Here is a 15,553-nt window from a genome sequence, read left to right as displayed (position 1 = left end):
CATCGTCAACGAATCCCAACACAACACCAACTGAAACAATACCTCATGTAAGAGTACCCACGGCACAATTAACTACTGGAACATCTGTATCACCACAAAGTCACATATCATCAACACCCACTCCAACTTCTTCACAATATATCAGTGAATCGGTGGCATCTGAATCGACCTTAAAGCTGACTCAAACCACTGTATTTGTAACAAATGACCTCAATTCACCGTCAGCAAATTTCACAAAATCTCCAACAACTGAACTAATCTCAACTTTAACACAAACTACATCATCCACCACAGAGCCAACATTAACACAATTGCAAAACACATCAGCAGACACTCCAACATCTGTTACTACAACATCAGAATCAACACAAACAATACCAACACAATCCATATCACCCACAATAGAACAGACAACCACCGAAACGTCAGCAACTGTGGTAACACCAGAACAAATTACAACAATGCAAACCACATTTCAAGAATCAAACAATCAAATCACAGATGTCACAACAACTCAAAACACGACATCAACAGAAAGTGTGTCATATACAAGAGAGTCAACAACTCTCCCAACACAAGCCACAGCAACATCAGTTACAACAGTATCCACAACTACGCCAATTCAAATTATAGCATCTGAAACACAAACAACCATAACAACAACGCAACCACCAGCGCCTATAGGAACAGGATTTACAACACTAACAGATAGTGTAACACAAACTGGACAATCTGTAACAACACTTCCACAAGGGATCACTGTTCAAACAGCTGAGAGAATATCAACACAAGAAACAGCTGTAACAACACAACCAACACAAAGTGTATTGTCTGTAGGTCCACTAACACAACGACCAACACAAATTACAGTTGAAACCACACAATCACAAATTTTAGGAGAAGTTGAACCATCTGTAACAGCCCAATCATTGGCATCACAACCATCAACATCAGCCTCATCAACAACATCTGTAACAACAGAACAACCCACAGCTGCAAATCAAACTCCTGAAACAGAAATGCACAGCTTCACACCAACTCACAGTAAATCAGTGACTACGGCAACACAAAATACAGGATCTGTGGAAACAGTGTCCACAACCATACCAACACAATCTATTCTGCCCACAATAGAATCATCACCAACACCAGCACAAGTTACAGTATCCACGGTCTCACCACCACAACAACCAACGCAAATTACAGTTGTACAATCAGCAACTTCAGCAGGAGTTGCACCATCTGTAAGTTCACAAACATCAACATCAGCGTTAATGACAACAGAACAACCCACAGCTGCAAAACAAACTGCTGAATCAACAGCAATCCACAGTATATCAACACAAAGTGGACCAGTGACTACAACAACACAAACTACACCACCTATGGCAAGAGTTTTCACATCACAAACTGTTTCCACAACAGAATCACCAACAACTTCAACACAACGGACAGCATCTATGGTTTCACCGCAACAAAGGCCAACACAAAATACAGTTATAACCACACCAGCCACAACACAAGTAGAAGCTTCAGCATCTGAATCGACAAGTGCATCAAGATCAATTCACACGACTCCCATGCACAGCACACCTTTTATAAGAGAAGAAACAACTTTACCACAAACTCAACCATCTATGGCAACAGCATCCACAACACAAAATACAGGATCTGTGGAAACTATTTCCACAACCATACCAACACGATCTATTCTGCCCACAATAGAATCCTCAACAACACCAGCACACAGTGAATTAGTGACTAGGCAAACAAAAACTACCACATCTGTGGAATCAGTGTCTACAATTGTACCACAGCAATCTATTCTGCTCACAATTGAATCATCAACACAAACTACAGGATCTGTGGAAACAGTGACCACAAAAGTACCAACACAATCTATTCCACACACAAGAGAATCGTCAACAACACCAACACAAGTTGCAGTTGTAACCACACTATCAGCAACTTCACCAGAAGCCACACCCTCTGTAAAAACTACGTCAATGACTTCACGAACATCAACATCAGAATCATTAACAACTGGACAACACACAGCTCCACAACAAACACGCAGTGAATCAATGACTACAACACAAACGGCAGCATCTGTCGATACAGAGTCCACGCCCGTATCATCAGAACATTTTCCGCCAACAATAGAATCCTCAACAACACCAACACAAACTACAGATATAGAAGCACGTTTAACAACTACAGCAGAAGCTGCACCATCTGTTACAACAAAATCATTGACTTCACAAACATTAACATTAACAACAGAAAACCCCATAACTAGAGAAGAAACAGCTGAATCAACAGTAATTCACAGGACATCGACACAAAGTAAATCGGTGACCACAACAACACAAACTACACCACCGATGGCAACTTCATTAACAACAGAACCAACCATAGCATCAAGACAAACTGCTGAATCATCAGCAATTCAAAGCACATCAACACAAAGTGGATCAGTTTCTATAAGAGCACAAACTACACCACCCATGGTAACAACATTCACAACCCAAACTACAACAAGAAAAACCACACCAACTATGGCAACAGCCTCAACAACACAAACTACACAAACTGTGGAAATGGAGGCCACAACAGAACCTACACAATCTATTATACCCACATCAGGATCATCAACAACACCGACACAAATTACTGTTGTAACCACACAGTCAGCAACTCCATCAGAAGCAGCACCATCTGTAACAATCACAACAACTTCATTGACAACAGAGCAAACCACAGCTGCAAAACAAACTGCTGAATCAACAGTAATTCGCAGCACAATACCAACACACAGTGGATCAGTGACTACAACAACACAAACTGCACCATCTATGGCAACATCATTATCAACACAAACTGTTTCCACAACCGTACCAACACAATCGGTCACAATAGAATCATTGACAATGCCAACACAAACGGGATCTGACACTACAACAAGAAAAACCACACCAACTATGGAAACAGCTTCAACAACACAAAATACACAATCTGTGGGAACAGAGGCCACAACAGAACCTACACAATCTATTATTCCCAGATCAGAATCAACAACAACACCAACACAAATTACAGTTGTAACCACACAGTCAGCAACTTCATCAGAAGCAGCACCATCTGTAACAACCGTATCAGTGACTTCACAAACATTAAAATCATCATCAGTAATAACAGCACAACCCACAGCTACAGAACAAACGGCTGAATCAACAGTAATTCGCAGCACAATACCAACACACAGTGGATCAGTGACTACAACAACACAAACTGCACCATCTATGGCAACATCATTATCACCACAAACTGTTTCCACAACCATAACAACACAATCGGTCACAATAGAATCATTGACAATGCCAACACAAAGGGGATCTGACACTACAACAAGAAAAAACACACCAACTATGGAAACAGCTTCAACAACACAAACTACACAATCTGTGGAAATGGAGGCCACAACAGAACCTACACAATCTATTATCCCCAGATCAGAATCATCAACAACACCAACACAAATTACTGTTGTAACCACACAGTCAGCAACTTCATCAGAAGCAGCACCATCTGTATCTTCACCATCATCAACTTTATCAGAAGCTGAACCATCTGTAACAACGAAATCGGTGACTTCACAAACATTAAAATCATCGTCAATAACAACAGAGCAATCTACAGCCACAAAACAAACTGCTGAATCAACAGTAATTTACAGCACAACACCAACACACAGTGGATCAGTGACTACAACAACACAAACTACACCATCCATGGCAACACCATTAACAACACAACCTGTTTCCACAACTGTACCAACACAATCTATTCCACCCACAACAGAATCATCAACAATGCCAACAGAAATTACTACTGTAACCACACAATCAGCAACTTCAGCAGAAGCTGCACCATCTGCAACAACCACATCAACTTCATTGACAACAGCGCAAACCACAGCTGCAAAACAAACTGCTGAATCAACAGCAATTCACAGCATATCAACACAAAGATCACTGACTACAACAACACAAACTACACCATCTATGCCAACAGCCCTAACAACACATACTACAGGAACTGTGGATAAAGAGTCCATAACCTCAACTACAACTACCACATCTGTAGAAACGGTGTTCACAATCGTACCATCACAATCTATTCCACCCACAATTGAATCATCAACAACACAAACTACAAGATCTGTGGAAACAGTGACCACAAAAGTACCATCACAGTCCATTTCACCCACATTAGAATCATCTACAATACCAACACAAATTACAGTTGTAACAACACAGTCAAGAACTTCAGCAGAAGCTGCACCATCAGAAACAACCGAACCGGTGGGTTCACAAACATCAAAATCAGCATCCACAACAGAACGACCAACAGCTACTAAACAATCTGTTGAATCAACAGTTATTCTCAGCACAATGCCAACACACAGTGGATCAGTGACTACAACAACACAAACTACACAACCTATGGTAACAGCATTAACAACACAAGCTGTTTCCACAACCGTACCAACACAATCTATTTGGCCCACAAGAGAATCATCCACAATGCCAACACTTAGCAAATCTGTGACTACAACAACAAAAACAACTATGGAAGCAGCTTCAACAACACAAGCTCCACAATCTGTGGAAACAGAGTCCACAACAGAACCTACACAATCTATTTTACCCACATCAGAATCATCAACAACACCAACACAAACCACACAGTCAGCAACTCCATCAGAAGCAGCACCATCTGTAACAATCACAACAACTTCAATGACAACAGAGCAAACTACAGCTGCAAAACAAACTGCTGAATCAACAGTAATTCGCAGCACAATACCAACACACAGTGGATCAGTGACTACAACAACACAAACTGCACCATCTATGGCAACATCATTATCAACACAAACTGTTTCCACAACCGTACCAACACAATCGGTCACAATAGAATCATTGACAATGCCAACACAAAGGGGATCTGACACTACAACAAGAAAAACCACACCAACTATGGAAACAGCTTCAACAACACAAAATACACAATCTGTGGGAACAGAGGCCACAACAGAACCTACACAATCTATTATTCCCAGATCAGAATCAACAACAACACCAACACAAATTACAGTTGTAACCACACAGTCAGCAACTTCATCAGAAGCAGCACCATCTGTAACAACCGTATCAGTGACTTCACAAACATTAAAATCATCATCAGTAATAACAGCACAACCCACAGCTACAAAACAAACGGCTGAATCAACAGTAATTCGCAGCACAATACCAACACACAGTGGATCAGTGACTACAACAACACAAACTGCACCATCTATGGCAACATCATTATCACCACAAACTGTTTCCACAACCATACCAACACAATCGGTCACAATAGAATCATTGACAATGCCAACACAAAGGGGATCTGACACTACAACAAGAAAAAACACACCAACTATGGAAACAGCTTCAACAACACAAACTACACAATCTGTGGAAATGGAGGCCACAACAGAACCTACACAATCTATTATTCCCAGATCAGAATCATCAACAACACCAACACAAATTACTGTTGTAACCACACAGTCAGCAACTTCATCAGAAGCAGCACCATCTGTATCTTCACCATCATCAACTTTATCAGAAGCTGAACCATCTGTAACAACGAAATCGGTGACTTCACAAACATTAAAATCATCGTCAATAACAACAGAGCAATCTACAGCCACAAAACAAACTGCTGAATCAACAGTAATTTACAGCACAACACCAACACACAGTGGATCAGTGACTACAACAACACAAACTACACCATCCATGGCAACACCATTAACAACACAACCTGTTTCCACAACTGTACCAACACAATCTATTCCACCCACAACAGAATCATCAACAATGCCAACAGAAATTACTACTGTAACCACACAATCAGCAACTTCAGCAGAAGCTGCACCATCTGCAACAACCACATCAACTTCATTGACAACAGCGCAAACCACAGCTGCAAAACAAACTGCTGAATCAACAGCAATTCACAGCATATCAACACAAAGATCACTGACTACAACAACACAAACTACACCATCTATGCCAACAGCCCTAACAACACATACTACAGGAACTGTGGATAAAGAGTCCATAACCTCAACTACAACTACCACATCTGTAGAAACGGTGTTCACAATCGTACCATCACAATCTATTCCACCCACAATTGAATCATCAACAACACAAACTACAAGATCTGTGGAAACAGTGACCACAAAAGTACCATCACAGTCCATTTCACCCACATTAGAATCATCTACAATACCAACACAAATTACAGTTGTAACAACACAGTCAAGAACTTCAGCAGAAGCTGCACCATCAGAAACAACCGAACCGGTGGGTTCACAAACATCAAAATCAGCATCCACAACAGAACGACCAACAGCTACTAAACAATCTGTTGAATCAACAGTTATTCTCAGCACAATGCCAACACACAGTGGATCAGTGACTACAACAACACAAACTACACAACCTATGGTAACAGCATTAACAACACAAGCTGTTTCCACAACCGTACCAACACAATCTATTTGGCCCACAAGAGAATCATCCACAATGCCAACACTTAGTAAATCTGTGACTACAACAACAAAAACAACTATGGAAGCAGCTTCAACAACACAAGCTCCACAATCTGTGGAAACAGAGTCCACAACAGAACCTACACAATCTATTTTACCCACATCAGAATCATCAACAACACCAACACAAATTACTGTTGTAACCACGCAGTCAGCAACTCCATCAGAAGCAGCACCATCTGTAACAATCACAACAACTTCAATGACAACAGAGCAAACTACAGCTGCAAAACAAACTGCTGAATCAACAGTAATTCGCAGCACAATACCAACACACAGTGGATCAGTGACTACAACAACACAAACTGCACCATCTATGGCAACATCATTATCAACACAAACTGTTTCCACAACCGTACCAACACAATCGGCCACAATAGAATCATTGACAATGCCAACACAAACGGGATCTGACACTACAACAAGAAAAACCACACCAACTATGGAAACAGCTTCAACAACACAAAATACACAATCTGTGGGAACAGAGGCCACAACAGAACCTACACAATCTATTATACCCAGATCAGAATCATCAACAACACCAACACAAATTATAGTTGTGACCACACAGTCAGCAACTTCATCAGAAGCAGCACCATCTCTATCTTCTCAAGCATCAACTTTAGCAGAAGCTGAACCATCCGTAACAACCGTATCGGTGACTTCACAAACATTAAAATCATCATCAGTAATAACAGAACAACCCACAGCTACAAAACAAACTGCTGAATTAACAGTTTTTCACAGCACAACAGCAAAAAACACTGGATCGGTGACTACAACAACGGCAACTATACAAACTGTGGAAATGGAGGCCACAACAGAACCTACACAATCTATTATTCCCACATCAGAATCATCAACACCAACACAAATTACAATTGAAACCACGAAGTCAGCAACTTCAGAAGCAGCAGCATCCTTAACAACAGTGCAACCCGCAGCTGAAAGACAAACTGTTGAATCAACAGCAATCCACACCATATCAACACAAAGTGGATCAATGACTACAACAACACAAACTACACCACCTATGGCAAGAGTTTTCACAACACAAACTGTTTCCACAGTCATACCGACACAATCTTTTTCACGCACAACAGAATCACCAACAACTTCAACACAAGGGACAGCACCTAGGGTTTCAACACAACAAAGGCCAACAGACAATACAGTTGTAACCACACCAGCCACAACACAAGTAGAAGCTTCAGCATCTGAATCGACAAGTGCATCAAGATCAATTCACACGACTCCCATGCACAGCACACCTTTTATAAGAGAAGAAACAACTTTACCAACACACAACACGGACTCTGTTACAAAAGCAATACAAAGTACCACACTCACAACTGAATACACAGCCAACAGTTTATATTCTCCAGCAACAACACAAACAACATCAACATCAACAACAGTGGCTCCAACACAATTTAAAGCTTCCATGACACCTTTTACCAAGACTACCAAGCAACCAAGAACAACATCTCCAAAATCATCTGCAATAACCATCCCTCCGCAGAGTTCAACTTCCCCATTAATACCCAGTCCATCAATAAGTGACCCACCAGGAACTCAGACTACATCTGGAGATTCATCAGGTCCTCCCAACACATTCACCGGACTGCCAACTGATATCTCAACTTCCCAAACTTCGCAATCAGCAAGCATCCTCTCTACTTCACAGCAAAGTGTCTCATTTGTCTCCAGCAAGGCACCATCCAGCACTCCATCTTCAAACCCAAAACCCCAACTAACATCCCAAAAACCTACGACAGCAATGACAGATGGTGCCATAGACTCGAGTTCTCTTCAGCCTCTGTCATTTCCCTCTGATGCAACAACCCTACATTCTGCTAAAGTCAACACAACACAGCAGCAGGTTGATCCTAATACTGTTTCCTTATCTCTGGGAACTACAGTGTTTTTCACACATAGCCCCCAAACTGCTGTTGTGAGGCCACTTGTCTTTGATTACCCAACTGTGATCTGGACCTCATTCCTCGTCGATGCAGATTCTGAGGAGCAACAAGAGCCACATCAGAATGACACAAGTGAGGTACGAATGGTTTAAAGGATTAGTTTGACATTTTGGGAAACACACAAGAGTTAGATGAGAAGATTGATGGCACTCTCATGTCTGTATGGTAAACACGATGCTACAGCCTGAAGGCAAAGATTAGGCTGGCTGTGTCCAAAGGTGACAAAATCATCCAACCTAACATGTTCAACGCATTCTCATCCCAACTAGTTACATACCGATGTTTTGTCACGGTTCTCTGTGTCTGATACTGACACACTCTCAGCTAGTGATACCGATGAACATGCAACCCCTTTGCTTTGGTTTTGGGTTGTCAAGGACAGTGTCTCACTTTCCTCTAGCTACATGAATTGTGGCGTTTCAAAATAAATTTTATGTGTTCACAGGAAATGGTTCACTTTATGCAATAACACCACTTGGCTAAGGTAGGGGTAAAAGAACGTGACTTGGCATAAAAACAGCTACTTCTGCATTTAACTACAGGTTGAACACAAGTTGATTCCAAATAGCAATGTTGACTCTTTGCTTCACAAGGGACACAACACCCATCCTGGAGCAGAGTTCCAAGTTGGTAACTTATATTTCTGCCATGGATGGTTTTACACAGTCATTGGAAAGCTGGTTGCATCTCATACACGTGCTAAAAAGTATGGGCTTAAATTTGTCTCAATAATATCTGCAAACGCACAGAGGGTGATCTAAAAATAGTCCTTGATTTACACACGTGTTTTGCTATCCACAAATACAAATTTCTAATTTGTAACTTGTATTTTGTTTTTTACAAATACGTGTGTATTTGTAAATATATTGTGTATTTGTAAATACACAATTTTCCATTTGTAAAAACAAAAAAGACATTTGTAAAACTGAAAATTCAGTTGAAGTGTGACTCTGCATTTGTGAATCATCAATCACACACGCATCTCTTTCCTCAAAGACGCACTTTTGAGACGTTCTTGACAAGATCTAGCCTGGGTATACCCATACTGCCTTGCACGCTCGAATTTCATTAAGAACCTCCTTTTGGATCCCTAAAACCCTGTTTTAGGATCCAATCACAGAGCGGTGAGGGACGGCAAGACGATGACGCGTACTACTCGGCAGACGGAAGCTTGTAGTTTTGTAGTTTTGTAGTTTTCTTACGGATCCAACATGGCTGCAGCAGACGCGAAGCTCTCTTTAGCTGTAGACGGCGTTTTAAATAGTTTAGAGCAAAAGTTGATTTTAAAAGAAGAACAACGTTTGACTTTACACTCCTGTTTCACCACGAAAAAGGATGTTTTAGCCTTGCTTCCGACAGGATTTGGCCAAAGCCTAATCTACCAACTAGGGACAGCGGAGCCCCCAGAGACCCCCAGCAGCTCGTCTATTGCCCATAAAATCAGTGGATGTGTGTGGCTGAATGACATGAGGTGGGAATAAGGCGTAAAAATAAAGAATCTTGCAGAAAGCGAGAACTGGAGAAGCAAAGCAGCAAGCAACACTCTCTCACAGACACACACACACACACACACACACCAACACTGGCGGTAGACTGTGAGCAGCCAGAGTCAGAACATGTTGCAGAAAAACGTTGCAGAAGCAGAATTGAGCATTTTAGTCTCAAAGTAGAGATGGGCTAGTCTGGCTAGGTCAACGTCAATTTCTGTCGCCCTACATACGTCATTTGGTATAACTGATACGATTGGCTAAGAGCTACCTACAGACGCTTTTGATAGACATTTATATCGCCCAATAAACGGCTGCGGAGGATCGTAAACCACGCCTCCTCTACGAAGAAATGAATGGCTGGTTTCCAGACTAATCTCATTTCTGATTAGTCTGCTGTTAGCCAGGCTAGACAAGATCCACACAGATTCACAAACAAACAGCTCGTGATTCACAAATGGCCCGCCTTAGGATTTGTAACTTGTATGGTGGATTTTCTATTTTCACGGTATAGGTGCTAATGTGATGTAGGGCAAGGAAAAATAGATTTACTTATGTACCATGGCTTTATCACAAAATCTAAACTTAAGTGTAAGTCCACCTTAAGCAGAGTCCAAACTATAGCTCCATCTGTGCATATAACTACACTGCCCCCTACTGTTGAGGAGGCCGGGCCATTTGTGAATCATTGTGTGTTTGTGGATTCTCTCGATAAGAATGTCTCAAAAATATTGAGGAAAGAGACGCATGTGTGTGATTGGCGATCCACAAATGCTGAATCACACGCAGAATTTTCAGTTTTACAAATTACTTTTTTTTTTTTTTAACAAATACACATGTATTTGTAAAAACCAACACACAAGTTACAAATCCTAAGGCGGGCCATTTGTGAATCACGAGCTGAATCTGTGTGGATCTTGTCAAGAACGTCTCAAAAATGCATCTTTGAGGAAAGAGATGCGTGTGTGTGATTGATGATTCACAAATGCAGAGTCACACTTCACAAACAGAATTTTCAGTTTTACAAATGTCTTTTTTGTTTTTTCAAATGGAAAATTGGGTATTTACAAATACACAATATATTTACAAATACACACGTATTTGTAAAAACCAAAATACAAGTTACAAATTAGAAATTTGTATTTGTGGATAGCAAAACACGTGTGTAAATCAAGGACTATTTGTAGATCTCCCTCTGTGCGTTTGAAGATATTATTGAGACTAATTTAAGCCCATAAAAAAGTGCCTTGTACATAGGTATTGCAAGCTGACGGCCATGACAAAATGCGTCAAGATGTGTGACAAGATGTGACCATTGCTTTGGAGGTGCTGGTAGTCAATTGTTACCATTGGGCAGAAAACGTTTTTTCCCCCTAATTCCAGACTTTCTTCTTTGCCAAGCTAACTGCTTGTTTGCTGTAGCTTCATATTTAATGTAGTGGTTATAGACTGCACATAAAATGGATCACGGTTGTCCACTTCCGCCCACTATACAAAAATTATGTCAAAATTTCCTTAAAGCAGGCCCTGCCATTTCACACGTGTGACGACATTTTGAGCCCAAGGTTGCACAATAGAGACCTGCTGATGGAGCTGCAAAATATCAAGGTCACGCCCTTACACCCTTTGGACCAATCACAAGTCAATCACAGCTGTCAATGACTAATTAAAACATAATTTGTCAGAAAAATAAACACTTGATGAGAACTAAAATAACGACCTAAAATGACCAAAACCAGCCTGGGGATAAATTTATTTCACATCTACATTTATTTTTTTAGTTTGGTTTATTACCCTTCTGCTAATATGGATGGATCAGAATTTATGATCTATACAGCAGCCCGCCAACAGGGGGAATCGAGATGTTCTTGTCTGTTATGTTATATCCATTTTGTAAAGCTGTCACACTGTGCATATTTATATACAGTCTATGGAACTGACATAAAAGTGGTCCCAATCTTCTCATTTAACTCTTGGCAAGAAATTAAAATCATGTTTCCAAAGCTGTAAAATTGTTCTTATATAATAAGTGCTGACATGTTATTCATATATTTAACTGTATATCTGTTGGAATATATGTGTTCCAGCAAAATATAGAATTAATGCCATATACACAAAGCCTGGGCTGAGAGGTTGATGTTTCTAAATGTATTCAGATCTTCTCTGTAGTAACTGATCTTTCTTTTTATTTTCACAGATTACCACATAGCCTGCAGAAGGATAAATTGGACACTTGAAGGCTTGAACTCATTTTTTGATGATCACCTAGATCTTCCATCAGTGACACCGTGTTCATGTATGCCTAGGAGGAAAGTGTGTCAGCAATGATGGATTGGCCTGAAATGCTTTCACATTTCACATCCAAAAGACAATTTTCAATAAACATGTTAATGAAACTTAAAAATCACATGTTCCAACCTTTGCTAGTTTCCATCAGACGTAATGTATGTTATGTCACTTAACCCTTTATCAGGCAAAGAACTATATCTGGTAACTTCAGGTAAAATTTCGAGAAAAAAGTTGCAAATTTACTAGATTAGAGTGGCAAATCTACAAGAAAAAAAGTTGCAGATTTAAGAGATTTAAAGTGGCAAATCTGTGCGAAAAAAGTTGCAGATTTATGAGAAAAAAGTGGGAAAAAGCAACTTTTTTCTCACAGATTCACCTTTTAAAATCTCATAAATCTGTGCATTTTTTTCTTGTGGACTTGCCCCTTTAATAAACTTTTTTCTCAAAATATTATTTTTGTATGTTTTTTTTTTTTTTTTACACATTCTGGCTTCATGTAATATCCTCCAATATTCTCTAGGGTTGAAATTTGGAATTTGCAAGTATTTCAATGAGTGCCCTATTAAGGGTTACAGTGGTGAATCTGGGAGAAAAAAGTTGCTTTTTTCCCACTTTTTTCTCTTAAATCTGTGACTTTTTTTCTTGTAGATTTGCCACTTTAATCTAGTAAATTTCCAACTTTTTTCTCTAAATATTACCTGAAGTTACCAAATATAGTTCTTTGCCTGATAAAGGTTTAATGTCCTGAGCTCAACTGTCTTTTGATCAAGTGCTGCTGGCTGTCAAGTGTCTGTGTAGCTGTGAAGTAGACAATGTGTAGCCACAAATAGATATGTCACTCAGCTACCAGTGCCATGGGTGGTTATAACAAGGACTGTAAAGTAACCCAGGTACTGAATGATGTCTATAGAGTTTCTTCCTACATGGGTGTAGTTGTTAGGCCAGTTACATCCCCATATATCTTTGTGTGTCTTTTTCAGAAATAATGCTTAAGTTGAGCATTTTATATATAATAATTTGCAATGTTTATACATGTTGATAACAATTCTAACACATCATTGAGAGTAAAAGTCAATATATGTATGTATAGTTATTTAGTTTTATTATGCCAGTCCCTGTTTTTTGTTCCATTGCTGTAACTTCCCCATGTTCTATCTGCATCTGAAATTTATATCCATATTATATATGTTATATCTAGCCATAGTAGAGTACCTAGCCATAGTAGAGGTAGACCTTTGTCTATATTCTTTAACAAATCAATTTTATACAACTTGAGTTTCTTTATGTTGAGTTTTGTTGATTTACTCTAGCAATCTTGTTTTGCACATTACAGCTATTTGAAATTTGAATAAACTAATTATTTATGCTTATAGCTGTGTCATGATTTTTCACTTTCATTCTGGCTTATATTCCCAAGAAGCCCTACATAGCTTATATGGTTATTTTATTAAGGTTAATGCCTTATATATGACTTATGAATCCCACTGCTAAATATGTCAATATGATTTTATTGTCCTGGTCCGGGTCCGATGTTGGCTTTCAGGGATTCTTTATGACGCTTTGTTGAAGTCACAGAAATGTATGTGTGTTGGAGTAATCCCCACTCACTTTGTATTGTCAAAGAAGCAAATACATTTAGACATTTAGTTTACAATAGCCACTTTGATTGTGGCTGAACAAAACATTTACAAAATTCAAGTTAAAATTGTTTTTAACATGTGTATCAATACATGGCTCATGAATAAAAAGAACATGATTTGGTAGTTTTCCAGCCCTACCTGTGACAGACAAAGATAACGATATCCGGTCTGTTAACTCCAGTGGAATGCATAAACAAAAATGCTCAGTACTGTTGACTGACTGAACCATGACAGTGAACACAGTTCCTTTGTTTCTATTGTTTTACGCCCCACGTCACAACACCTCCTTTAACGTTGAACGATATATATAAGACCTGATCAAACATGAGCATTACAAGAGATGCACACCAGGCAGAGCACATAAGGAGCATTTCAATACGCTTTGAAATTATGCAAAAATAAAAACAGGATTTATAAATTGTGACCATTGCTTACGGTGAGTACACTTTCATGTCTATATTCTGTGTAGAGGTTTTTTAGTGTGCAATTGTTAAATATGCTTCACCACAATGTACTGTATTTATGTTTGCATATTCTGCATTTTTGTGTGAAGATTTGCTTTATTGGATTATTGCAGGACTCCTCTTATTTTAAATCCATTCAATTATGATTAAAAGAAAAAAACAAATGTAATAATAGTGTCTTGATTTAGCTTATCCCTCTTCATAGGGAGGTCAGAGGCAAGCATCTGCTAGTGGCAGGCCTGTAGGGCTTTAACCACTGAACTGATGGACTGGTTGTTAAAAGATGGTCTCCTTATTCAGTTCACATAAAAATACATTTTTTATAGCTTTGCCCTTAAGATAAATGTGCTTTTCTTAACACTTGACAGATGGATGTTGGTCTGTTTCAGCCAAAGACATGAAGTTTACCTGCTTTAACTTACAATTTTCAAGCTTTTGGAGCTTGTAACATATTCATAATATTACCCAACTGTATTATTTGTTTAAATATTTTACTCAGCTTTTAAACAAAATGTTTAAATATTCAATTTAATTAATTGTTTACAATCAGGTCCCTAAAAAGTCATGGAATTGCATTTTGTGGATTTAATGTGCCTAATTGTTTTCATGTGTAAGGATGTTAGTAGCCATTTGTGACCTAGTTTACCACAAACGAGAGACCTAGGGCATTCAGAGGACGTACGGCTTTCCTAGATATATTGACAGTCATGTTTTTATTTTGATCTATTCTTAAATTGTTATATTTTGCACGTATCGATGTAAAAAAGGTTCAACACTTAAAAACCTGCAACAATTTATGAGATGTAATTTAGCATGGATATGGCCATCAGATATTTCCATCAGAATGTTCTAAGCCCTTTTACCTTCTAAATTTTCCGAGTTGAACAGATAAATGACAATAAGCATATTAAGATAGTTACAATAACTAGAAAATGTACTCTTGGGAAATTCTGAAAGGGCCATGGGGGCTACTGCCGGTGTGTGTACACTACGATGAGATTCTTCAGAGATTTCA

General features: G+C 39.2%; 1 protein-coding gene across 1 annotated transcript; it reads left to right on the top strand.

Annotated features, from left to right (window-relative positions):
• Positions 1-4,631: 4,631 nt before the first annotated feature.
• On the top strand, positions 4,632-8,512 carry LOC131989219 (uncharacterized). Its single transcript, XM_059354410.1, has 3 exons — positions 4,632-4,813; positions 6,092-6,305; positions 8,387-8,512. Exons 1-3 carry the CDS (start codon positions 4,632-4,634, stop codon positions 8,510-8,512), a joined length of 522 nt encoding a protein of 173 aa, XP_059210393.1.
• The last annotated feature ends 7,041 nt before the right edge of the window (positions 8,513-15,553 follow it).

This window comes from Centropristis striata, chromosome 17, assembly GCF_030273125.1.
Source record: "Centropristis striata isolate RG_2023a ecotype Rhode Island chromosome 17, C.striata_1.0, whole genome shotgun sequence".
NCBI lineage: Eukaryota > Metazoa > Chordata > Actinopteri > Perciformes > Serranidae > Centropristis > Centropristis striata.
This window is presented reverse-complemented; position numbering and strand designations above follow the sequence as displayed.

Coding starts and splice junctions, on each gene's coding strand:
- LOC131989219 (XM_059354410.1), top strand. CDS start 4,632: ATGGAAGCAGCTTCAACAACACAAGCTCCACAATCTGTGGAAACAGAG. Junction 4,814..6,091: donor ACAACTTCAATGACAACAGA/GCAAACTACAGC, acceptor ATCAACACAAAG/ATCACTGACTACAACAACAC. Junction 6,306..8,386: donor TGGAAACAGTGACCACAAAA/GTACCATCACAG, acceptor ATTTGTCTCCAG/CAAGGCACCATCCAGCACTC.